Source organism: Molothrus aeneus, chromosome 1, assembly GCF_037042795.1.
Source record: "Molothrus aeneus isolate 106 chromosome 1, BPBGC_Maene_1.0, whole genome shotgun sequence".
Classification (NCBI taxonomy): Eukaryota; Metazoa; Chordata; class Aves; order Passeriformes; family Icteridae; genus Molothrus; species Molothrus aeneus.
In genome coordinates this window covers 69,838,769-69,864,075 of record NC_089646.1, presented here as the reverse complement: position 1 = coordinate 69,864,075, position 25,307 = coordinate 69,838,769, and the positions used below count along the sequence as shown (strand labels likewise).

At 38.7% G+C, this 25,307-nt stretch overlaps 1 protein-coding gene across 1 annotated transcript in view; it reads left to right on the top strand.

The window, feature by feature from the left end:
* The window catches only part of GMDS (GDP-mannose 4,6-dehydratase), a 409,153-nt gene that overhangs the window by 308,478 nt on the left and 75,368 nt on the right, over nt 1-25,307 (top strand). The window contains exon 8 of the mRNA XM_066545549.1: nt 17,382-17,500. Within this exon, the coding sequence (XP_066401646.1) occupies nt 17,382-17,500 (119 nt within the window). The remainder of the gene's footprint in view (nt 1-17,381; nt 17,501-25,307) is intronic.

The window sequence follows — 25,307 nt, the reverse complement described above, 5'->3', positions numbered from 1 at the left end:
TTATGAACTTGGTTGGCTGTACAGTAGAGGGGATTGGGGGGAAATGCAATTTGAAGTATTTGTCCTCTTCCTTTCAAAACTGGAGTCCTTATAAATGACGTAATTTGAAAGCCTTAAATATGATCTTGATGATAAAAAAGCTCATTACTTTGATCAGAAAATAAAAAATTGAACTTTTCATTACACTATACAGTCTTAAGTGTGACTTGTGAACTGGTTGAGTTTTAGTCACCACTATTTTGATTTCTGTGTCAGTATTATTGGGATGCTGTTAAACTGGACACATTAGCCTATGCTAATTAACTGATTAACTACAGGAGTTTTTCAAAACCTCTATTCAGTTGTTGAGTTTTTGTAGGTAACATTTAACAGGATAAAACAATAAAATTCTTGACTTGTACACCTGATAGACAGAGGCATCACTTTGAACCTAGTGTGTTTGTAATGTATGGCCACAATCTTATCACTACTGTTACTGTTATTACTATTCCTACTACTACTATTACCCCTACTACTATTAGGAATTCTCTGATCAGTCTGTGTTTCATTTACTGATTAAATCGTTCATTCTGTGGTTTTATTAAAACTTTTGCACAGTTAGGATATAAGTATTTCTTTGTCAGAGACGGAAATAATGGTCTTGGCTCTGCTTTTTATTACAGTAGTGCAAATCTTGAATCATTTAATTATCAATGTAACAGTGCCAAGGAAACAGCAAATTTAGGCCCAATGTGTGTTTGCTATTGTCCTTAAGAATTAGTTTACTCTCTTCGAAGTACTTCCATTCATAAATGATGTGTCATTTTAGCAACCATAATTGCCTTCTGAAACAATGTTTTTGTTGTTTTTCTAAGGATTTCCCAAAGTTGGAGGAGTGTTTTGGTTTTGTTTTAGAAAATGAAACACAGTTTTAAACCTGGGTCAGATGCCAGAAAATGTTCTCCTCTCCTCCCCCTTCCTCTTCATCTTCAATGCCTTTTTCTCTGAGCCCCACATCAACTCTTTCCTTTACCTGTAGAGTCTAAATTACTTCATTAAAGGTCTGACTGAGCTTGATGAAGCTGCCTGACTGTCCTGTATTTTGGGTTGGGGGCATGGGGGGAAAAAAAAACCTAAACAACAAAAATAAACGAGGAAAAGAAAATGGAACAAGAGAAGGCACTTAAGGCAAAGTTGTATGTTGCTTTGTGTAGCTGATCCAAGATAGCAGATGCACTGTGTGCACTTAACCCATCACAAGTGTAAGTGCTTTCACTTAATGCTCTTCATACCCAGTCTTAAGATGATACATTTACTTTGGCTTCACAACAAAAGGAAAAATTAACTGACCAGCAGTAATGTTTCAGTGTTGTGTGGCGTTGGTGTGTGGTGTTGGTACTGGAACATGGCTGTATTTCCCCTTCATATATGTGCATAAGTCCCCTTTGATGCATAAGGTTAAATCTGTATAATAAAATATTCAGGATCAAGATGTCAACCCTTTTCTGGTTTCCCTGACATTCTCACACTTTTAATCTTAAAAAATAAAAATTCCCCTCACCACATTTGTTTGTTTTGCTTTCTGTTATTTTAATAAGTTCATTTTCTCAAAGGTAGAGGAAATAAGTTGTTGCTGAACTTCATTACAATAACTGGCTAGAAACTTTCAAAGGTACCTTTAAATCTAGGATTAGAAAAGTCAGCACTTTCCTTTTGTGTGAAATTTTCCCTACTTATGAGACGTAGGTTTGTTTCACGTCTGCCAAGTTTAAATCATTTTTAGAAGCATAAACATTTTTTGGACGTTTGAATTCAGAGAGCAGTAACATTAATATGTCAAGACAAAGTGTTCAAGAAAGTAGAAATGATACATAAATCATTCCTTAAACAAAGTTATGCTTTGCTTGCTCAGTACAGAAATTATATCGTTTTGATTTTGTATGGAAAACAAATAATTGGAAACTTTAACTTTGTGACTTCTTTGTCCGGTCTAATAACAAGTTGACTCCTGAGGTTTCTGAAAGTTCTCTCTTGCTCTTCCATTTGTATAATTTAGAGATAGAAGATGTCTAAAACAGGGAAGGAAAGAGAGAGGGGAGGAAGAGTGAGAAAGGCTTACAGGCTTCTTCCAGCAGTAGGTACAAGAGTCCATCAGCAGCACTACCCCTGCTGAGCTGGCAGCTGCTTCCCTAAGTTCAAAGAGGTCACCATGGTTTCTTTCCTGTTTCTCCTCCAGGCATTGAATTGCTGGGGGAGTTGGAAAAAAGGCATCTTCCTTTCTTGCCCTGCGACATAAAGACAAAATCCTTCCTCCCTATCTAAGTGTGTTCTGGTGAGGCATGTAAAAGTTCAGATGTGATGAAAATTATTTGGGTTACTGTGATACTTTTACCCAGAAATATCTGAAAGACATTACAGACTAATTGACATACCAGGATATGCATATGACAAATGAGGATGTGCCCTCCTGTGCATGATGAATTTGAAAATGCAAGGATTTTCTTCACCATTAACTTGCTGCTTTCTCAGGAGATAAAACAGATTATTTGGTAAATCCTTCAAAATATTGTTGCTGATAATTTAGGACAACGCAGACTAATGTATCCAGTTAAAACTTGAGAAGGAGAAAATATGTTTTTAAGGAAACAGAACATAAGCTGAGCCCTCCATAAATAAAGAAAAAAAAGTAAGAAAATTCAATGTTTATAGTAAGAACTGTAAGAGTCTATCACTCACCATACATGTTGTTCCTCATAGTGCAGTATGTGATGGGTCAGGATGAAATAGTACAGCAAATCAATTCAGTTGCATTAAACCCCCATGTGGGCTTGTCCACAGCACCAGAGAGTTCTGAATTTAGGTAGATGAAAAGGAGAACTCTAATTGTGACAGAGGATATGTTTAATGCATGTATAAGTAGATTTGTTGAGATCACACCTTTAGTCTCGTTAGGTTAATTTTCCTATTTGCACCTTTCCAGGAAGTCCTACCATAAAGACAAAAGCCTATAGCTGTAAAGTCTCCTTCCTTGTGGTTCTGATTCAAATATTTGAAGTTAGGTTGATTATTTTTTGGACACAAATATGAATTTTATCCTTTGTTTTGGCATTTAAAAGGGGTTAGAATCTTATTTAGCACTCTTTCGCTGCCAGCTAATCATATATTTCACATGCTTATTTTTCCCTAATTATTCACTTACCAGACTGTAGCAACTTTGAACTGTTTATATATAAAGTCTGCTGTTTGAAAGAGAGCAAGTTATATTTGAAATTTCCCTCTGTTTTTTAAGTACCTAAACACACATGCAGTGCCAAATATGCCTTTCCAGTACATAATAATAGGGATCTAATTGCACCAGTTTCCCAAGGGGCACAAAAGTAGAAAAGCAGAGCCTGCGTGGAAAACACCCTTTCTTTTTTGCCTTTGGCCGTGACAGGCTCCTACATACAGAATGAAATTCCATCCTCACAGAAGTCTATAGGGAAGATTTGGCTGACTCCAGGGGGGCTGGATTCGGGCCCACATGCCTGATTTCAGGGTGTGATTTTGGTGATGAAGCAAGCTTTAAGGAGTGGGTAAGAATATTCACTGTGGAAGGAAGTTATTTTGATGCATTTTCTCCAGTCTCTCTTACATGCTGGAATAACTTTCTCCTTTGGAGTATGATTTCATCTTTCTGAGGAAGACTAGGAAAAGCATTTACTAAACAGGCACTCAGCTTCTGGAAAAGCTCAGTGGGAAAATTTTCTTTTTAACTGCACATGGGCAAACTCAGTGGTACCCATGGCAAAACAGTGGTCCTTCTGTGAAAAAGAGACAATTATGAGAGGAGTAAGAACCCTGGTTTAGCCTGCTGGTGCCCCAAGATCTGCCGACTTGAAATCACGTTTCCCAGCAGATCACTGCCCTCAGAGTATAGCTGAGGGGCCATGCTAATATTTCCTTCCTGAAGGGAGAGAGCGCATTGGGTTGTCCTTAATGTGAACTGCATGAACTTTTGTACCTTTTCCTTTTCTTCTTGTCTTCTCAGAAGGAGGAGGATTTGTCCCAATATAGCCAAAGCATGCTGTTATGCAGGACTGGCTTATGAACAGCATTTAATAAAGATTTCCCTCTCTAATCTCATGTTTTCAAGAATAATGCTGTTTTCATCCATATTGTGCTGAATTAGGTGGTCTCACTTTATTACTACCAGTATATTTAACAATATTTTGAAGTGTGAATTCCTGGGTCTCACCAGCGCAGTTTTTTCCATAGAGGAAGCTCAGGCAATTAGGTGTTTGGGATACATTTTTGTTTTATCTCCTAGTGTGAGCTGTAACAACCTCAGCCCAAGTAAAAAAATTTCTGATTTGCTCCCCATCCTGTTTGTATACAGAAAATCAAATCCTTGTTTTGGAACTATCTGCTGTGGTGGTTGCTGGGATTGCTATACTGCTGGGAGATGAGGTAGGATATTGCTGGGTGTGTTGATCTACCTTTGTGTCTTACCCTCCCCTTGAGTTGCATGGGAAACATTATTGCAGAACAGTGTGCAGATGTTGCCATTCCCTCTACTCCAACTTGTCTTTTTTTCCATCATCCATTGAAGAAACCCAAATAAAACTCTGTGTACACAAGTCATGAAGAAAACCCCAAAATGCACGTTTGGGACTTGGTTGTATTTGCTAAGCCTACACACATATGCATTATAGTAGTGTTGCATGTTAAAACATTCATATTTCTTGATTAAAAAGCTCATCTAAAGTACATCAGTGCTTATCTTTTACCATTCACTCAGTGCCCTACGTAGTCACACACAAACAGGCAAAACAGTAACTAATCAGACCTTTTAGAGCTGCCTAACCCACTTTTTGTCTTTATTATGAAACTAAGATTTGGTCAACTGAGGTCAAGTTGTGCACTTAACACAGCTTCCATTATAGTCAGTGAACTCTGTAACAGAGAGTAAAGTCAAAATATAAACAGAGAACATTTCTGCAGCAGCTCTGGGCTGGGATTAACTTGGATCACCTAGTCTTCTGCTTTTAATGAAATTCTCTCCCTTGTATTTTCTTGTTTGGAAGAGAGTCCAAAGTTATCTCATGCTAATTTAGTTAGGCAGTGCCCTCCAGGGATGTCACAGGCCTCCATGACCTCTCCAGAGAGACTCAGCAAAAGGATGAGGAGAATTAAACATTCCTGAGAAATTGCAAAGCAGGAGCCCCCAGAGATTTCACATAGAAATGAGCTCCAGACTAGCTGCCAGAGACCCAAGTCACCTTTTCAGCACTTCCTTGACATGTCTCTGCCAGTCCCATCTGGCTTGATTCAGGGGGTCAGCATGGGGACTGAGAGGTGGCAGCTAGAGAGGGCAGGATTCAAGGGAGGTCTGAATACAGTAGTCCCAGGCTTCAGATGCTTCTCCAAGATGTGCAGCAAAATGGTTTTATTTCCTTTCCATCCCACACAGTCTCATGCTTTGCTATTTTCTTTGTGCTGAAAAGGGGAAGAATTCAAAGGCAGGAGGTTTAATAGTAACTTTACTTGTTATTTCACCATGTGATGCAACAGTTTGTTTCATGCCTGGTTTTTCAACTACCTCTTGGGTCAAATTCAGAAAAGACTGTGGCATCAGAGAGCTACTTACAGTGACATGAACTACACATCCCACTTTCCTCTCTTATGTTGGTAGGCTGTAGAAGTTGATAAAATTGATTTCACATGAAGCTGGAATTAGGCATGGTTTGCAGGACAGAATATTTCTCTGGGAGAATATTCAAAGAGCTAATTTACAACTTTTCTTCAATTATTTTGCAAACAGGGAAAAAATAAATTTTCTGAAGTATAGGCAAGAGAGCAAAAGACACCAGTGTTTCTTAGTTATTAGTATCTTGATCACCTGAGTAGTTATCTCACTTATTTCTTGCATTATGACAAAAAAACGTGCACTATCTCAAGAAATGTCTATTATGTTGAATTTTGGAGAATGTAATCTAACAGTGATTTCTGTGTGATCTCATCCTTACATTTCCTTGCTACTTTGTCTTTAATTAGTCCAGAGCGAGTCAATATTAAAGAAGAATGTTTGAATTCTCACCTTTTACTATGAAAGTGCCAAGTCAAATCTAATTATATAACAAATAATGCACTTCATGATGAAATGTGTCTGCTACCCTTAACTTTCTTAAAGCACTCTAGTTGCATAAATATTATGACTCCAGCTTCATAGATAGCAGAATTTGGGCTGTAAGATTAAATGATTTAGTGGAGGCCCCAAAGAGAGTGATTAACACTGCTGAGATTGGAACACTGCTCATCATTTTGCTGGACAAAACTGAAACCAACAAGTAGGCTGGACCTAAAGCTGGATCCTTGTAATTGGAATATGGTTTATGGTATAAAATATGGTATATTTTGTAGTATAGCTACTACAAAATATATATAGAACAGAGAGTTGTGTTCATGTGAAATATATTTCAGCAGCTGAGTTATAAATCTCTGAGAAGAAGAATAAAAAAATTGAATGAGACTTGCATATGGAAACCAGCATATAAGGGATGACGGTGTCATTGTGGTGATAAATCCATTGCATTCTGCAATGACTCATGCCTGTGCCACTGTTATTTGCCTGAGAACAGACCTCTGGCGCTTGCCAAGTAATGCGTGTGGGAACGCTGTTCCCGGTGTCTGACCTGCGGGAGTCATTCCAGCCTTAATGGCAGGATACCTAGTGTGTGGAGTCTCGTTCATGTCCACTGGGGAGGGAGGGCTCTAATTCGTCTGGATGTGATAGGAGCAATGACTTCTGACATGCATGTAGCAGAGATTTATTGCAAGCAAAAGTTGAAGTGTGATAATGCTACTGGGGTATTCTGTAATAATATGGTAAAACACTTGTCGTCACTTCATCTCAGGCAGTGAAAGTCAATTGTATATGCTACACAGAGACAGATAAAAAACATAAGTATACTTAAAACTTCATATGGTTTGCATTTTTCATAACAGCTCTCCTGACTCTAATATAAGACAGGTTTTAATTTTGTTTTGGGTAAGTGGATGTGCTTACAGTCTCACACCCACAATTCCATGGCTTTAAATAGAATCGCTCCCAGGGTGCATAAAAGAACACATGCTGTTATGTGAAGGATTTATCCAGGATGCCAGGATTGTATTTATTGCTGGGAACAAAATGAGTAAAATTTTCTATCCCATTCTGACACTAGCCCATGGAGAGCAGCCGTATCTATGGTTTCAGTGCAGATCGTTCTCTTTCCCTGACGCAGGATTTGGTACGACTGACTGCTGTAGCAGGAAAGTAATTACTAATGATGGTGGAATCAGAATGGCCAGAGCAAGCCAAGGGAAGGTCAATGCAAAATGCCCTCCAAATGTATTTTTGAGCATGCTCAAAAGTAATCTTCACATTGCCTTTTCACATCTGCACAGCACAGCCAGACTTCTAAAGCATATCCTTTGGTTTCTGGGATCATTTTGCGGTTGCCTTTTTTTTTTAGCTGAGATTTCCATGCCCCAGTTTGGGATGGCAGAGACCACGAGCTGCTACCTGACCCTGAGCATGGAGGAACTCAGTCAGAGCAACTGTAGTGTTAACACTGAGGCAGCAAGTGAGGCAGATTCCTCTGTCCCAGGGCTTGGGTTAAAACTGCCAGACTCTTTGCATAAGCTGCTGTATCACATGGTGGCCGTTTTGGGTACTGTTGGCCTAAAATTGAACTTGTGACATGAGGTAAAAATAAAAAAGAAAATAAATCCCTCTGTATTGCATTACTGTATCCCTGAGACATCAAAGTCGTGCTCTTGTCTCAGTCTGTACTCAGCCAGGAGAATTTAGCATCAAATTCCAAAATGTTGTCACCTCTAATGTTCTGGTAAAGGAAAAGGAAAAAAAATCCATTGTACCAGGAATGATATTACTTTAGCATCCTTTTTTCCTTTTTTCAGGTGACTTCTTGCTTTTTATAGTTAGTAAAACAGTGCCTGATGTGCAATTTTATCATTGTCTTATAAGTTACAATGACTTAATGGTGGAAATCTTTCTTACTTCCAACTACAGTGCACTGAAAACTACAATAAAATCAAAAAGTGAAGTTCAGTGATGTGTTTAAGATAGCAGGCTCTTTATTTACACTGATTATTCAGACAAGGATTCTAATTTTTAAGAGCCCAATCAATATAAATATTTTTCTCAAGAGAAGTAAATTAATATTTTAATTAAATTATTTTAGATTAATATTCAGGAATGTAACATCTTGGGAAACTCATTGCAGCCTGAGGAGAAAATGCATAATGTTCAAAAGTATAAAGCAAGAACTCTGGAAATTTGCAGGGGAAATATAAATTATGAAATAAATTTCAGGTTAATTTTATGTTATCAACTCACTCTTTCTCCCTGCATTTTTTTCAATAATACTGTTCATAAATTTTGTCTCAGTGCTCTTGCTTTGTTACTCTTACTGTCCTAAAAGATTATTCTTCTTCCTCCCCAATTATACCCTCAAACATGTATAAACATTATGAAGTGCTGCTTTATTATCTCTGAGCCTATCTGCCTGTGCTCTGGCACTTCTCTGCTGCTCTTAGCAATTTTTTTAGAGTATGAGTAGTGGTTTAACCTGAGTCAGAGCCCGTTACTGGATAGGCACTGGGCAGACCTACAAACCTGGAGTAGGGAAGCTAACAAGCTGCAGAGGCAGTTTTGACAGATAGGAGGAAAGGAAAGGAAGATTTGGAGAGAGAAAATAATTTTCTGGGTTGTGGTATGGACAACAGCATTTTTGTTTCTGTGGAGATCAGTAGTACTTGGCCCATAGGTCATGCTGTCCCTCTGACACCCTCAGAAGGAGCAGAAGTCAGCTTGTGCTTAGCTGTAGGTGCTTAAGCAATCCCGGAAAGAAATAGGAGGTAAACAGGTGTTAGAAGCAGGAACCAGGATCTTTTCATAGTCAAATGTTGCACTGTAAACATTTTGTGATCAATATCTACATTGTGAGCACTATTCTGAGGCTGATAGTTTTGCTCCAGTGAACATGCCAGTACTTGACTTGAAAGCCCCATCTATTTTCTTGTGGTTAGATCATGGCCCCAACCAGCCCTTCCTGGCATGGGGCCCTAAGACTTCTCTGCCCTCACCGCAACCTGGGTACAACCCTTTACTTTAGCGGTGAGTAATCCTGTCAAATGGGAGTCTGCCTCTTTATGAAGAGGTATTTTGTCTTACATTCATATAAAAATAGCAGGGAAAATTAATTCTGGAAGTGTAAAAAGGGAGGGGAAAGCGGGTCAAATATCTTTCCGAATTGTCTGCTAGGTGGAGCCTGGGAAAACATGTATTTGTTCTATAGTCTTGTCTATGTAATTCAAATCTGAGTGGTTAAAACTCTCACATACTTTCTGTAATTCAAATTTTTCTTTTTTTTTTTCTCTCTTAAGCTTTGAATTTCTTTTCCTTTTCTCTTAAACAGAATTTAAAGAAGGTCTTTGTTAGCAATTGCGACAATATCCTCCAAAATTAACGTGAAAGAAACAGAGCATATGTGCATCCTTTCTGTATTTTTTCATTAATTTACTTTGTGTCACACATGTCACTTCCAATCTAACCACTTGAAGAATAAACAAACCATTGTGGACCTAAAAATCTGTTCAAAACTTTTTGGCAGGAAAAAAGGACTATATTAATTTTCATTGTTGGTTGAGGTTTCCCAACAAGCAGCTTTACTGTTTCTTTTTTGCCTCCAGCTAGCAACTAAAGATCAGTTATAAAACTGTATACAAATACTTCCACATATTGAAAGAACAATATTTTGACATTCAGTGACACAAGGGAAAAAAAAAAGGAGTAATCTAGTTTTTGATAACAAAATGAGAATTTTGTGTTTACTCAAGGTCCATGTGAGAAACATCATGTTGCGTTAACAGGGAAGGTTGACCTTTAAGGTTTATCTGGATTATAATTCTTGTGGTTTTTATTAATAGAACTGCCTACTAAAGTTTCACGAGTCCTCCCTGAGATCTGTAAAACAATTGGCCTATCTACTTTTGGGAGAGAAGTTAGACAGTATTTCCTAGTATTTCCTACAGATGTGAGGGCTTTTGTTTCAGAAGACATTGATATTGTTTTCCTTTGAGATGGTCCACAAAGATTATCAGGTATGTTATTATCTTAGTAACTTTGTAATTGTTGGATTATTATCTTTCAATGTATCAACTACACTCTTTCAACTTGAAAGAAAATATCATGGACCTGAACACAGCTGCGCTCTGAACAAGTTCACCTCTAGAGCCAAATCATAGAATTTGACTAAATATGCAAACATGCTTCAAATTGCTTCTGCGGAAATTTCTCAAGTGAAACTTCAAAAATTTCTGAGAAAATTTATAAAATTAGTCCCTATCTCATACTATCTCCTAAGAGACTTGCTGTTTGTTTACTTTCTTGGGATTCTTAAGGTAAATTGTCCATTGTTTCTTATTAAATGATGTGTTTTTTCTCTCAGAGGAAATTGTTTTCATCTCAAATCTGTTCCCATTTTATATTTATTGTGTCAGTGATGTCTATGGTTTGCAAATGTCACTCTTCTGAATGGAAGCAGCTGCCATGTCATAAGTACTCAATGTTTCCTCTGCATGAGCAGAAAAGACACAGCTGAAGGAAAAACTTTGTACACAGACTTTGGAGTCCTTATGTTCAGCATTACACAGTTAAGGAAGAAGCATATCAAATGTATTTAGACTGATGAGATCTGATAAATACTCAAATGGTGTTCAGAAGGGTTTTTCCATGAATTGAGGTTCCTTGAGCAACAGATCTTGCACCAACGCTGTGACTTTTGGTAATCTGAGAAAGCAGGATGATGACTCTTTAGAGGAAAGGAAGAGGCATGTGTCCTGCCCTTTTTTGGAAGTACCTCTGTTGCTGGAGGTTTTGAGAAAGGGTTGAGCATGTGAAGAGTCACCAATTGCAATGATAGACAATGGCTTTAATCTTGAACTTGTGTTTGCCTTTCAAATACAAATTGTGACAGCCCAGTAAGCTTCTTACTTATTGGGTGTGCACCCTTGTTTTTTAAGTAGCTGAGCAAGAAGGGCTGTAATTTAGGGGGGAAAAGGCCTAGTAATACATTGATTATTCCTGCTGTCACTAGCTTCTTGGGAGTATTGGCATGCCTGGCAGCACATCCCTGTGGTTTTCTTTGGCAACAGTCTCCCTGCCGTGCTTGCCTTGACCTATAACATTGTCAGAAACAAGTACTAAAGCAATAGTCATTACTCTAGACTGAATTCCCATTGTGGCAGGGAGCATGGGATCATGCCCAACACTTTTGTATGTTGGCTGTCAGGCAGGGACAGCTTACAATTTACTCTGATCACAACACTTTTGTGCTGCGCTTCAGCTTCACTGCTGTTTTTCAGCCATGTGTACTGTGCCCCTGTTGTGTGCAAAACATGTGTAAGGATATTTTTTTCCCCCTCTGCTGTGTATTATATCTAAGTCTCACTGTGTCTTTACATAATCTCCTTATATAACACACTTTGATGCCTATGGGGTACACCCAGGACACACCTACTCTTTTAACAGTCGCAGAAGTCAATCAGATGTAGGTGACTCAGCCCCGGTGCAGCACCTTTTCTTCCTTCTCTGCCCCTCCAAAAGTGAGTAAACAGATAAACTGGGAGCCGGTTTGGGTTCAGAGCTCTGAGTCAATGCCCCATCTCACTTTTCTGAGGCATGACCATCAATTGTGGTCAGTTCCATAGCAGCTTGAGAAACCACAGCCAGTCAGCTGGGTTGTGACAGGAGGAGCCAGGCGATGGCATCTGGAACTGCTCCGCATCCCAGACAGGCAGGAAGTGCGTGGGCAGGACAGCTCCACACGTCGCTCAGCACGGGAGATGCCAGCAGCCTCTCTCAATGCCAGGGCAGTTGAGTTGGGACAATGCAGAGAGGGAGGTGGTACAATAGCCCTCTCTTTTGTGCCACAAATGGAGCAGTTCCTCATGAGCCACGCAGGAACAGCAGTCATGCCAGGCCTTTGTGCTAACCATATGGGGAGAAGGCTCTCCTTTGCTCCCACATCCCTGCAAAGGCTCATCATGCTTTGGCCCAAAATGCTCAATTCTCCTTCTCAGTGGTGACCACAGCAGGATAGCTATGTTTGGGATCACTAGACTACCATATCCAACCCACTGAATGTTTCTGCCCACTTCTAGACAATAGAGTATGGAATACCATAAAGACAGAATTTCTATAAATGGTGATAATGTACTGTTGGGTCTCTCCAGGTGGTGATGTTTTATGACTTAGTCAGAAATTGCTCCCTGATTGTTGACAGCCTTGAGGTAACCCATTCCTTCTGCAGTGATAAGTAAGTAGAGCTAGACATTCACCAGCCTCTGCTTCTTTGCCTCTGAAACTCACAGACAATGCACCATGCATCAGGCTGCAACTATCTCTTCCATCTCCTAAAGTAAACATTACTGATTTGGTTTGATTTTTTTTTCTCCATGTGTGGCAAATGCAGAGTCAGAATTTCTCTGACTAGACATAACACCTAGAAATACATGTGAAAGTGGGTTTTTTTACAGTATAGGTCTTGGAAAAAGCTGCTGTGTAGCAGTGCAAGGCAATAGTAACTAGTACCAACAGGAACATTTTCTATTTATCCTATTGTGGGATCTGTTCAGTCATATCTCTTTTGGGTCTTGAATTGGATGAGACATATGAAAAGGCTTTATACTTATTCTTTGAAAAAAAAAAGTCTTTTATTTCTAGAGCAGAAATTATCCACTGATTTAAAATAACAAAAGTTGAATTTGTTTTTGCTCTTGAATAGGGAGGTACCTCATTATGAGCCCATTTTAATTATACATAGTACGAGAGCAGACAGTGAAACAAAAGTCTCAATATATGGAGTTAAACATAACCTCAACTACCGGATCTTTGTTATCCATGGGTGACAGCCCAGTTAATAAATGTTTTCTTACTGGGGTGCTAGACTGGAAGTTAATGGTGAAACACATCTACAACATACTCTAGATTCTTGAGACAAGCAGACACATCACAACCATAGTGGCAGTGGCATGCACAAAATGTATCTGTGTGGGGGTTGTATTAGTCAAACATGGGTTTTCCCACCTACTAGCCCAGGTGCAAAACACACTGCATAAGGAAAGAAATTTGAGCAGGGAGAAGATTGGTTCATGTTTTGGATATGTTGCTTGAAAATGGTGCTTACTACTGGAAGGGGTTTATATAGAGAAAAGGGTAGAGGGGAAAGATGAAAGAGGAAAGATTTTGGCAGAGGCTGGAGTTCAGGCATGCAGAACAGATATCCTAGTCCACATAATCATAAAAGTATGTCTGCTTGCTAGACTAGTTACGTATCTCCTTCTAGGTTTCTGTCTTTGAAAGTAAATGACATAGAAATGCCTTTAGACTTTGTGACTCACTAGACCAGAGCAAAAAAGAATTCAAAGATGAAAAATATGTTTTGTCACTTTTGCCATTAAGGGAAGACTCTTACTCTAAGAGAGTTGAAGCCTGAATTGTTTCCATGGTAATTTTCTCCTCCTTTTAAACATCTACATTTTATCTACATCTACATCATATTTTGTTATCTGGACTGAGCAAAAAATTAGGGAGAGGGTGTCAGAACGGAAAACAAGTAATTTCTTTACTTGCTGTCAGCCCATCCAAAAAAGCCTTCACAAAGAAATACAGGAAAATTCACAATTCTCAGTTCCTGCACCAGAAAAATTCCTAAAATATATGACCTTGTGATGGTTAAAAGATATCCAAGAGCCAAAGCTGGGCAATGTTTTTATCCCAGTTCAGCCATGTCATGGGTCAGGTGGTTCAGCATGTGAACAGGAAGGTGAGAATGGTGAACTTTTGCCTCGGTTGTGCAGTCCATCAGAGAATAAATGGAGCAAATCACTCTGCAGCTGGATCGGGAGGTGAACGGCTGAATACCTCTCACACAGAGGCCTTTGTGTTCTGGACATGATCTAGCATTATGATGGGACACACTAGTCTGAGGCTTTGTAGCAATTACTAACCCATTATCACGCTAGAACATGAGATCATTTATCTTCTAATTCAGAGTGTCACCTGTTCTTCATTTGCCAGTCAATAACCATTAATTACTTTCAGTGGAAATTTAAACAAAGCTTTTCCCCTCTGTTAAAACCAGTAAGCCATTCAGTAACGACAAATAAACCTGGAGCTGTATCACCCCCCTTCCTCTCGTTCTCAGACTCGAGTCTGGTACAATATGAATTCTTAAAGGAAATGCCTAGAAATTCATAGGTCAAGGACCTTTATTAGTCTGATGTGAGGAGAATCACATTCCTGGCACTTGATGTAGGGAAATGATATAGCTACTGTCTGTACATGGATGTTTTATTGGTTGTCATGGGCTGTACCTGAGGAAATATAATTTTGACTGTGGAACTTCTTCAATGTTTTTTCTCTCTTCTGACTTGCCTTGGCATTTTTTTACAGACTGTTCATGCAGACCTATTCAAAGCAACAGCATTTGGTCACCTTCCTCAAAGCAAAACAAAGCTATCACTTACTTTGTAATTTTTAGCATGTTAATTTCTTTCATACCTGATTGGATTGAGGTAATTCTAAGTGCCAACAATTGTGAATGCCAGAAAAAATAAAAGAACCCACAATGGTAGACTCTCAAGTAACCATTAATCTAAACATTCTTTCCTGGTAGGATTTGAAGCAAAAATCATTTTTAGCAACTCTTTCTGCATTGTTTGATCATTTCTAAGCTGATCCTGTCATTTACTGCAGTTTAAGTCGCATTGCTGAGACAGTGATTGCCTGCTTTTTGAAATGGTAGACAAGAGTTGATAAATCCAAATGCATAAAACCTCATTGCGACCACTTTCAAAGGCTGTTTTTTGTTAGGATTTTGCAGCTGCCTCCTTCAGTGTAGGGTGTAGTTTAGAGTAAAGGGAAACTTTCAATTCTATTTCATATTAATACAAAAAGTAATGTGTAAATATTTTAAATACTCACTGGATTGCTGAATGTCTTGCCATTGAAACTGTGTCAAAAGAATTACAATACAGAGGCGTTTAAAAGTGGAGGGGTAGCAAAAATTGTTGGAAGTCTGATTCTGCTTCTGCTTAGACATATTAATATTACTTTACCAACATAGTAAATAGCAGGTACTTATGCTAATTGCATATTCAGTCAACCAGTGTAGCATTTTTGGGTAAGGGGGAATTTTTACCAATAAATGATGTTTTGTTGTTGCATCTCTTTCCAATGTAACTGACACTACAGTGTCAAGGCAAGAAAAGGAGTTCATTATGTACAGCAAACATCCACCAAAGCTGGGAGGAGAACCATTGTCCCTGATTGACTGATTGTCTAATGTTGGAAATCCTTTTTTGCCCAAATAGTGCCCTCTCATTCAAGAAAGTGTGTTGTTTTCAGCTAGACTGCGTAAGGAAACCTGAATGTCTATGAAATCAGGGACTAGGCTGGGAGAACCAAAACTATCAAGCACTCATCTTATAGATACTCCTGTTACCTTTCTGTGCAGCTGCTGCTACTGTGAATCTTGCAGGCTTGTCCAGTCATGAAGAAACAGAAGCTGGTGATTTACGGTGACCTCTCAAATCAGCAGGGAAACCCCAGTGTTCCAAAAAAGCTCATATGAGAGATACAAGTTAAGACATCTCCTCCCCACAAGATGAGTTTCATCAGCCATTTGGGTATTTCTGCGTCATTGGCTAGGATGCTCAATCCTGGAAAGGAAAAATAAAGTTGCTGCCATTGTCCTGCCCAGCAGGTCATCTCCCTAAAGCACAATTTATAATTTATGTCAAGGACTTACACAGCAGTTGCCCAAAACCGAGCTTTCCATGCACATTCAAGAAGTAAAAAGGTTCAAAATGAGCATGTTAATAAAATCTTGTCCAAACTTTGGAAGATGCATAAAATAATAACTGTAAAGAAAAATGGCTCACACTTATAACCATTTAAGTGGAATGTATTGCCTTGCTATGCAGACCACTGATTTATTGAGAATAGAGAGGAAAAATTGAATATTTCAGGTGATATTTACCAAGAGAAACTGGGCTATCCCAAAGCTTTTATTAATCTGATTTGCAGAGTATCCACTACCATCAAGGGACCTACTAAAGTTGTTTTCTTTAAAGCTGATGTGAAGAGGTCAATGCAAATAGCATCATGGATTACAATGTGAGAGGATGACAGTACTTTTTACCATATGGAGAGAGAGTTGATTTATTTTGTTTCCCTTTTCTGGTTATTTATTAAACAAGGATCATGCCATACAGGTATTCCCTTTTCCTCTCCAAAGGAAATGAAGCGTTTGCATCATTTTGATTGATCTAAAGTAATAATTATTCTGTACACCTACAGCTCCTATGTAGTCAGACAGTCAAGTCACTAGAGCACTGTCTTGCACATCAGAAAATTGAAATGTACCTGTGGTGATATCTCAGACAAGTCACACATGTCTTTGAATACCTCTTTTCCATCTGCTTTCCAGCTTTCATGCTGACTTAGCTGGCCAGCCCTCTGAGATGGCGCCCACCCATCCTTACTTGCTTGTGGGAGAGGACTGTGAAAGACATTGCTGTGGGAATTAAAAACTGGTCCCATGAAATGCAAATATGTTGGCAATCAGATAAGGTTTTGCTTCAAAAGATACTGCAAAACTCTTGCTTCATGAACAGTCCTCTGAAACTGATGTTAATGGTTGTGTCACTTTTCCACCAGGGTTTTCTCATTCCTGTGTGAAAAGTTTCTTCTACCGTACTTTAATATTAACATTGAACACATATTCAGCAGGAAAACCAGATTAAATTGGTTAAATACCTTTTTAAATACTTACTCTTAATTAAAATCTCAGCTTAGGCAAAACAAATGTGGCAGAAGAAGCAGCTGAAATGACCCATATTTTCATGCTTCAGTGAGTTTGACATCATTCTGTAGCAGACAGACAACAGCACTCTGGACTGAAACATTACAAAATTTTGATCTTTTCCCCATATCAATGTCAATTCATGCAGTGCTTTAAACAAGTGAATCCATGCTTATGAGCACTAAACCAAGTCTCAGTGTTCAAAAGTAAACATATTAAAGTCTCCCCTGCAGAAACTCCTGCTGTGAAACAAATTGAAAATCAAATACAGCACTGTTTTCTGTAATAAGAAATAATTGAACTCTTTTCAGAGTTGCACTGAACTGGTTAATAGCCACTGTGTAAAGAAAGTGCTAATTTCCCCAGCCTAGGGTATGTGTATGTACGTGTAGTTATTTCCAAATCAAAAATGCGGTAATACAATATCATGTACCAAAGAGGCCACTTACATGTGCACTGAATCTGACTTTGTTTATCTTTCTGCAGGCCATGTGGTTGATGTTGCAAACGGATGAGCCTGAGGACTTTGTCATAGCCACTGGGGAGGTCCACAGTGTCCGTGAATTTGTGGAAAAGTCATTTAAGCACATTGGGAAAACCATTGTGTAAGTATGAGGAGGAGAGAGTAGCCACAGGTTCAACATTTCCAGCCTCTCATATTTACTGGGACAAAACAGAGTATTTTTTGTCTACATTCTTCTTTCCCCCCCCCCCCGCCCACTTTCTACTTGTAACATATGAGACCTTCCATGCATGAATGACTGCCACAGCAGATATGTCTAGTGTTGCCCCCTAGATCATGATAGAAAGATGGATGGGTTAATCTAATTTTTTTTATCAAAGCCTTCATTCTTTGTTCTTCCTGTCTTGGGGTAGGGAAGCCCCTCCAAAGATGTTAGTACCAGGGTGCTGCTCATCACCTTCCTGCAAGAGGGGCTTTTCTGTCCAATTCTCTGTTCTGTGCCCCAGATCCCCACAGTCCTGCTCCCACCCTCTACCATCTGAAGAGGAGGTGACACCCATCAGCCCTGTTCTTTCCAGGTGACAGCCCATCAGTCACACTGCATGGCTCATGTAGCAAACCGCTCCACATTCCTATCAGCTCTTCTTCTACTAAGCCGTAGAAATGTTGAGCAGTGGGTGCAGAATGTTTACAATGCATATTCCACATAGTTTGATTGAAAATACAAAATTCCTTCCCAAGGCCGTATAATAAAACCAGGATGGCTTGGTGAGCGCTTTCTGTAATTTATATTTTTATTGTTTATTATTTTTTCAATTTCCCTCCTTCTGTATCTTCTCTGGGCCCCATGCATCAACATACCAATCTCAGCTGGAAAAGGGAGAGGAAAGCCACAGGCTCTTCCATGACGCTAGCGCCAGGGCTGTTCCTCAGGCCATCAAAGTCACTTGTGCAGCTGGTGAACTTTTGACAGGGCCAATAAGTTTTACTTGGGAACAAAAACTTGACAAATTCAATAAATATGCAGAAGTGCACAGATATATACAATATTATTTGAACAGCCAGTGGGTGGCTGGGGAGGTAATAACATTTTCTCCTCAATGAGTTTTTAGTCTGGTTTCAATTTTTGGCATCAACTTCCAGAAAAAAAAAATTCTGATGAGGGAGAGAGAGACCATATAAATAGTATTTCTAACCCAAAAGCTCCGTTTGGGGAATAAGTTTCTCTCAATGTTTTTCACATCTCTTGATTGCAAGATGTCCCAGTAATCACACATTGTCTCATATACCTTTAGAGTACTAAGGTTTGAAAGTCTAAAGGGGAAATAGTAGGAGCTCTAATAATTGCTTTGTCTTTCTTAATTTTTCTTCTCTTTTTATAGTTTAGTTTCTTGTGTTTATAAGTTAATTCTACCTAATAAGAATGGATAGGAAAATGCTGCAGATTCAACTGCTCCATATGAGTAAGAATTCTAGTGATTTGGAGAACTACCATGTCCCTGTCTAATATTATTTGTCAAAGCAACAATAAATGTTTGGTGAACAACTCTTTCAATTTTTTTATTTTGATTACCTACAATTAGAGTCTGATATGTAAAGGTCAGTACCTAGCTGAAAGTCTTTATTTGTAGATGTTCCCCACATCACTATTTCTTTTGATGTCACTAAATTTATCCTTTAGTTTAAAACTGAACTCCCTGCTTTGGTGTTGGTCTAAGAAGTCTCAGCATTTCCCAAGAGTGACAAATCAGCATGAGTTTTTCAGAAGGCAAATTAAGTCCTCAAGAAAACCTTAAGAAAATAACAAGGCCAGAAATAAAAGTGGAAGTACTTCTATTAGTTGCTTCTGCTATAGAGGGGATATTAAAGGAATACTTCAGATTTAGTTGTTCCTAACACTCAAAATTTTGTGTCCTATATGGTAGACTGTGTATCATTTATGTTGATATTTAATGCAGTCAGTATTTCAACTGAATCAGTCACAATCTGATGTCTGAAAAAAACTTTACAATATAACTCCAAATGTCAAGGAGAGCAGGTATTTTGTGTGTACGAAGACACAATTGCGTTTTCTTATTACTAATCAATAGCAGCAATTTGCAAAAATTGTGTAAGAACTCACATGACACCTACTGACATGGAATTTTAGGAACATAAATTGCTTTAGAAATGCAGGCTTGGTTTTCTATTCCCCTTGGCTCTTCTAAGTTTTTCTTTCCTGTGAATAAATTTTTAATTCCTAAGCCATTTACAGGTGATATATAAATAACTATACATATGGTGACTGAGGTGACATTTTAAGTGCTAGTGATAATTTTGTTGCTGATCATTTTGACAGTGGTGTAACTCTGAACATTTTGCATGTAGCCTGTTCAGATAAACCTTTCCCCCTGCTCCCAAGGCGAGAATAACATTACAACACACCCACTACTCATCCTGTAGCCATTGCTCATCTTTCAAATTGCACTAAATGTAAAATATTCCTCAGGATTTGGGAAGTTTTGTTAAGAACCTCCATAGTTTTTCCAGGTGTCAGCCTGACCCATGCTTTTGTAGCACACACACATGGTCCTTGGCCAGCTGTCTGGTAACCTCTGTCTGGCAACCTTTCTTTGAAAGCCCCAATGAATTTCTATTCCCACCTCCTCCAGTTTGAATATATCTCCTTCAGGGAGTAGCCTGGCAGAAAAATCCTCCCTTTTAGCATTGTGAGACCCCACTGGTGAGTCCCATTGATCTGTTACTTTTCAGTTTATGGGGCACCTAAGAACCAATGAACCAGAGTGCAACAGCTAAACAAGTTCCCACAAGGATGGCTCCCTTCTTCCTGTTACTGTTCCTCAAAGTTTGGTTGAGTTATCTGAGGTTTCTGGGTTTTTTTTTTGCAGGATTGCAAGATTTTCTGAAATTTTTCAACCTCAAAAACTTATCTGAGAGATTTCCAGCAGCCTTTACATTGATGAAATGATGGAGTAAATGTCTAGGATAGATGTCATGGCAAACAAAAGCTGGCAGAGTTCAAACCACATCTGAGAAAACTGGCACATGTGCAGGGGCTCTTAACTACCCCTACTTTGTGCTTTGTCAAGGAAAGTTGCAAATGAAAATCTTAGCTGTCACATCATGATACTGCAGTAGAGAACAGGAAAAAAGAGATCCTGGCTGCCTCATCAACCAACTAAAAATATTTATTTTATTTTTTTAGGGATTTTTGTCTTCCTAACAATTCACATTAACTTGTACAGCTGAAAATCCAGGACAGCCTAAAAAGTCTTTCCAAGAACATAACATAATATTCTGTCCTAGCCAGTCATTAGCACATGTCAGGACTATGTCTTCTAGCCAAAACAAGAAAGAGAGAAACTTTACTACATTTTTGTAACTAATGAAATGTACAGCTGCAATGGGACTGATTCTCTCTCTGAAATGACTGCAAAGTGTTCATGGAAGTTTATCTACCTGGGGTGGGTGTTTTCTTCTTATTTTTTTTTCAAGGGAGAAATTTCAAATTATATTTATATAGTCCTCTGAATCATTCAAATTCAGTCCTTTGTACTAACAGGAAAGCCTCATAGCTACAAATATTTTTCCCCTGTAAGGATTACATTTTTTTTTCTTTTACTTTCCCTTCTGCCTATTACTAATTAAGTGGTACTTGGGGGAAACACTTCCCGCCTATAATTTGAACTTCAGCAGGGTAAACGAAACAGGCAAACGCTTGTCTTGACTAATTTTCTGCCATTAATCTTATTAAATTAGAACAGGATTGCAAAGATAGCCTGAAACCACTACAGCACTCAGAGTTCTTTGCAGACTGCTACAAAGACTCCTGTCTGCAAATGTGGAAACTAAAAAAAAAAAAAAACAAACAAACAAACAAAAAAAAACAACAGAAAAAGAAAAAGAAAAAAAGAAAACCTGTTCAAGCTACAGAAAGATTTATTGTGGTTTTTATTAACATAAAAATGCGTGCACATTTGTTACAGAAATATTCATTGCTTCCAGGATCAGAATTAGTTCAGAAAAAACCAAATATTTTACTGTAGTCATTTGGTTCCACATACAAATCTTATCTTGACTAACATACTAGTTGGTCTTATAAAAGATCAGCCTAAAAACGGGAAGTTTGCAGATAAGCTATAAGGTCTTCTGAGGTGAACTCCTGTGGCCTCTTCAGTGACAGTGAGGGTTGAACTGAGATTGAACTGAGGGAGGAGAGTTTTTCTGGTTAGTTTGATGGGGGTTTTTTGTTTGTTTGTTTTTTTCTTTTTATCTTAAAATGGAAAGCTGAGTTACAGAAACACATGAGATTTGAAGGATTGCTGTAAGAATGGAAAGCATGTGGGACATGGAGGAGAAGCCATCAGCAGTCATCAGCAAAACAGCTGCTACTTCCAGATCTGGCTTTTGCCCACCAAAAATTGCTGGCTGGTCAGTGCTGTGTGTTATATTTAAATCAGAAAATAAAATGAAAAGCTTTCAGATGAAGAGGAAGGGAGCAGAATCTCATACAGCAACTGGAGGCATTTTGAAGAGAGGTAGCGGAAAGGAACCCAGCCATATCAGTGAAGAATGCTGGCCTGGGTGAACCCTCACAAAAAGAGTCCTCATTTAGGATTTCACCAGCTTTGTCATCATTCTCAAAAAAGAGTATATATTTCAGGGGGCATTTAACCCACCTCAACTGGAGAATTAATTCCTTCGGCTGAGCAGGCCCTCATTACTTCCTCATTGATACAAGGCTTTATCTGCAAGCAGACGCAATAACTCTTTCTGAATGGAAATTAAGGCTTGAAGGCTATAATAGTCTTAATTATCTGACTACATAGGAGATATGAGAGTTTCTCCAATAGAGAGACTAGACAAGAATGAAATATGGTGTTTCATGGGAAATTCCATATATCCCACCCCTGAAATTAAAATATTTGTCACAAATGCAATTTGGAAAAATACTTGATTTCAGGTCAGATGGATTTCTTTGTTTTTTTCCTAACCTCCACTTAAAGACAGGATAACTTAAGTTAGAATTTTTTAAGCCACTCTGAAGAAAGAAAAAAAATCCATTCTTAAAATGAAAAAGCCTCTCTTTTAGATATTATTAATATAATTTTGTGTCAGGCTAATACTAATGGAGCTTACTTGAAACTAAAATTTTCTTTCCATAATGCTTCAATTTTCACAGAAGCATTAATATTCTTTGAGAAAACATTTTTTTTCCCAACACCAACTTTCACAAATTGGAGTAAAGGGACAGGGCTTCCAAAGGCTTCCAATTAATTGGAATGAATTTTAAAAAAACCAAACAAAAAATAGGAAGCCTAGCATGTATTTTTTAATCATCTTGTAGTATGGGGAGTAGCAATTATTATGCAACATACTATTGGACTAGTAAAAAAAAATTACTACCTGATTCATCAGAGCTTTTGAAAAAAAAATTAATACATTCCTTTATGGTAGCATGCTTTTGATTTAAGCACAAGGTCATGGTTAAGCAATCCCAGTATCTATGATTACTTTGATGTTTCAGATCTGCTGGCAAGGTTGGTGGTGGAGTTGGTGGCAAAGGAACATATGAAGAGTCATGTTTAAAGCTTCCCAACAAAAGACTACCCTCAAAAAGATATTAATGGTCTGTTATATGGTGTCAGTTTTGCTATTTATAATGTGCCAGGACAGAATTAAGTGCTTTGGCTTAATATTCTGTGTAGTAGAAATCAGGCCACTGATCTGAAACTTACACAAATGCTATATCATTCCTGTGGAGGAAAAGCAAATTCTTCATAAAATTTTATTTTTATTTAATTTACTGTTCAGTTTCAAATGTTAAAATATTTTCTATTGGCATTTATTTTATTATAAAGGTGATTGTAATAGTTTTATTTTTCATAAAGAAGCTGAGCACCTGTAGCCTTTAGTGGTTTTGAATATTTTTTTTAATGCTATGGATTCTGTTTTTATGTAAAGATCAAGCAAGGAGATGAAATGCATATACTTGTTCAGTTTACCTCTGCTTCTGTAACAATTTTCATTTTTATTTGATTTCTTCACCACCTCAAAAATATATGTACTTTGACTTATTTCCTCGTCAGTTACAGCCAGACCATTTGGTCCATTTGCAGTGCTATTCCCACCCCTCTTCAATTATCCTGGCTCCCCTGTTTTCTTTCCTGCCCACCTCACACCCTACCAGGTGGGTACCCCAGCTTTTCATCCTCATAAAATCTTCTATACCTCTGGGAATTTTCATTGCTTGAAACTTGCTCTCTAACTGAATAGTTATAGGAAATGAAAAATAATTGGAACCTCCAAAAAAAAAAAGCCAAAGAAGCATTCATCAGCACTGATAATAATAGGAATATGTTAATGATAATAGATATGAAATTAGCCATAAATTAAATGCAATCCATCCCACTGTAAATCCAGAGTTTAAAAGCTCTTGGTGTGAAGAACTTTTCAAGCAAGTAAACCTGCTCATGCATTTGATAGCAGCAGAAAATCAAAGCATTATGGAAGTTTTAGTTTCAGTAAAGTTTAGTTTCAGTAAGTTCCATTAGTGTTAGCCTGACACAAATTATATTAATAATATCTAAAAGAGAGGCTTTTACATTTTCAGAATGGATTTTTTTTTCTTTCTTTCTTTCAGAATGGCTTAAAAAATTCTAACTTAAGTTATTCTGTCTTTAAGTGGAGGTTAGGAAATAAACAAAACAGTCCATCTGACCTGAAATCAGGTATTTTTCCAAATTGCATTTGTGACAAATATTTTGATTTCAGGGGTAAGATATATGGAATTTCCCACGAAACACCATGGCTGACCATTGACCATCACCCCAAGCAATCCCAAAGCACCCATCTCCATCAGCGAGGCACTCAACATGGCAATGTAGATGCAAAGGGTATCAAACCTGCTTTGTCAGGAGCAGTTCCATGGTCTCACCCATCCTTCTCCAGGTGCAGGATATGCTGGCACATGGCTGAGGCCACCAGCTGTGACAGGAAGCCCATCCCTTGCCTCAGTGGGAGGGTGAAGCCAGGCAGCGTGGGGCAGGCAGTGGCCTCGCTGCAGAGGCTCGAGGAGCAGTGTTCTGTGCAAAGCCTGCACCAGGCCAGTGGGTGTCTGCGTGGGAGCTCTGGGCTGTGGCACCAGCTGGGCTTGCAGGGATCCACTCCCTATTCTCTATAAATTTAGCCCAGTCCTCATGAGCCAAACTTTCTCCAGCCAGGGATCCATTGTGTTTTCCCCAATTTACACAAGGCTGTTTTGGTGCCTGTGTGGGCATCTGCCCTGCAGAGCAGCAAGCTGGGTAGTCTTTGTGGCTGGAGCTAGCTGAAACCGCAGCACAACATGAGGGTTCCCCATGCCCCCTTCCACCATGCTGATGCTTCAGGATAATTTGGCATGATATTTTCCAGTCAAAAATTCTGACTGCAACTTGGCTATAAATGAAGGATGGCTTCGGTGTGGTTTTTTTCTCTTGCCTTGTGGTTTGAGGGAGTGGGGAGGGGGAGTTGGTTGGCAAAATGGATGTCTTGGTCCTGGTGTCAGGCTGGCCCCCCACACAGTCCCTTTTATCAGCTGTGTAACGATCCCAGCTGTGAGCATCGAGGTGCCAGGAGTAGTTAGAAGCGCAGCTATCAAATGCTACTTTGTTCACAATGAGAAGCACTTCTTTTTTTTTTTTCCTCCTTGTGAACTTTTCACATTACTGGGCTGAACAAAACGGGTGGAGATTTCTCCTCAAGCTATTTCTATTGTTATATAACTTTGATAGCGACATTAAGTGAGTCTTTGCTGGCTGGCTGAGCCTTCTGGAGCCTTTTGGGTGTTAAATGGGGTTCTCTGCTCAGTGACCTCCAACAACAACTGACGTCTCCTGATCTAAGAGCTTCCTGTTGTTTAACTGGTGATGGTTGGTTTTCTATTAAGCTCATTTGAGTCCTGCACATTT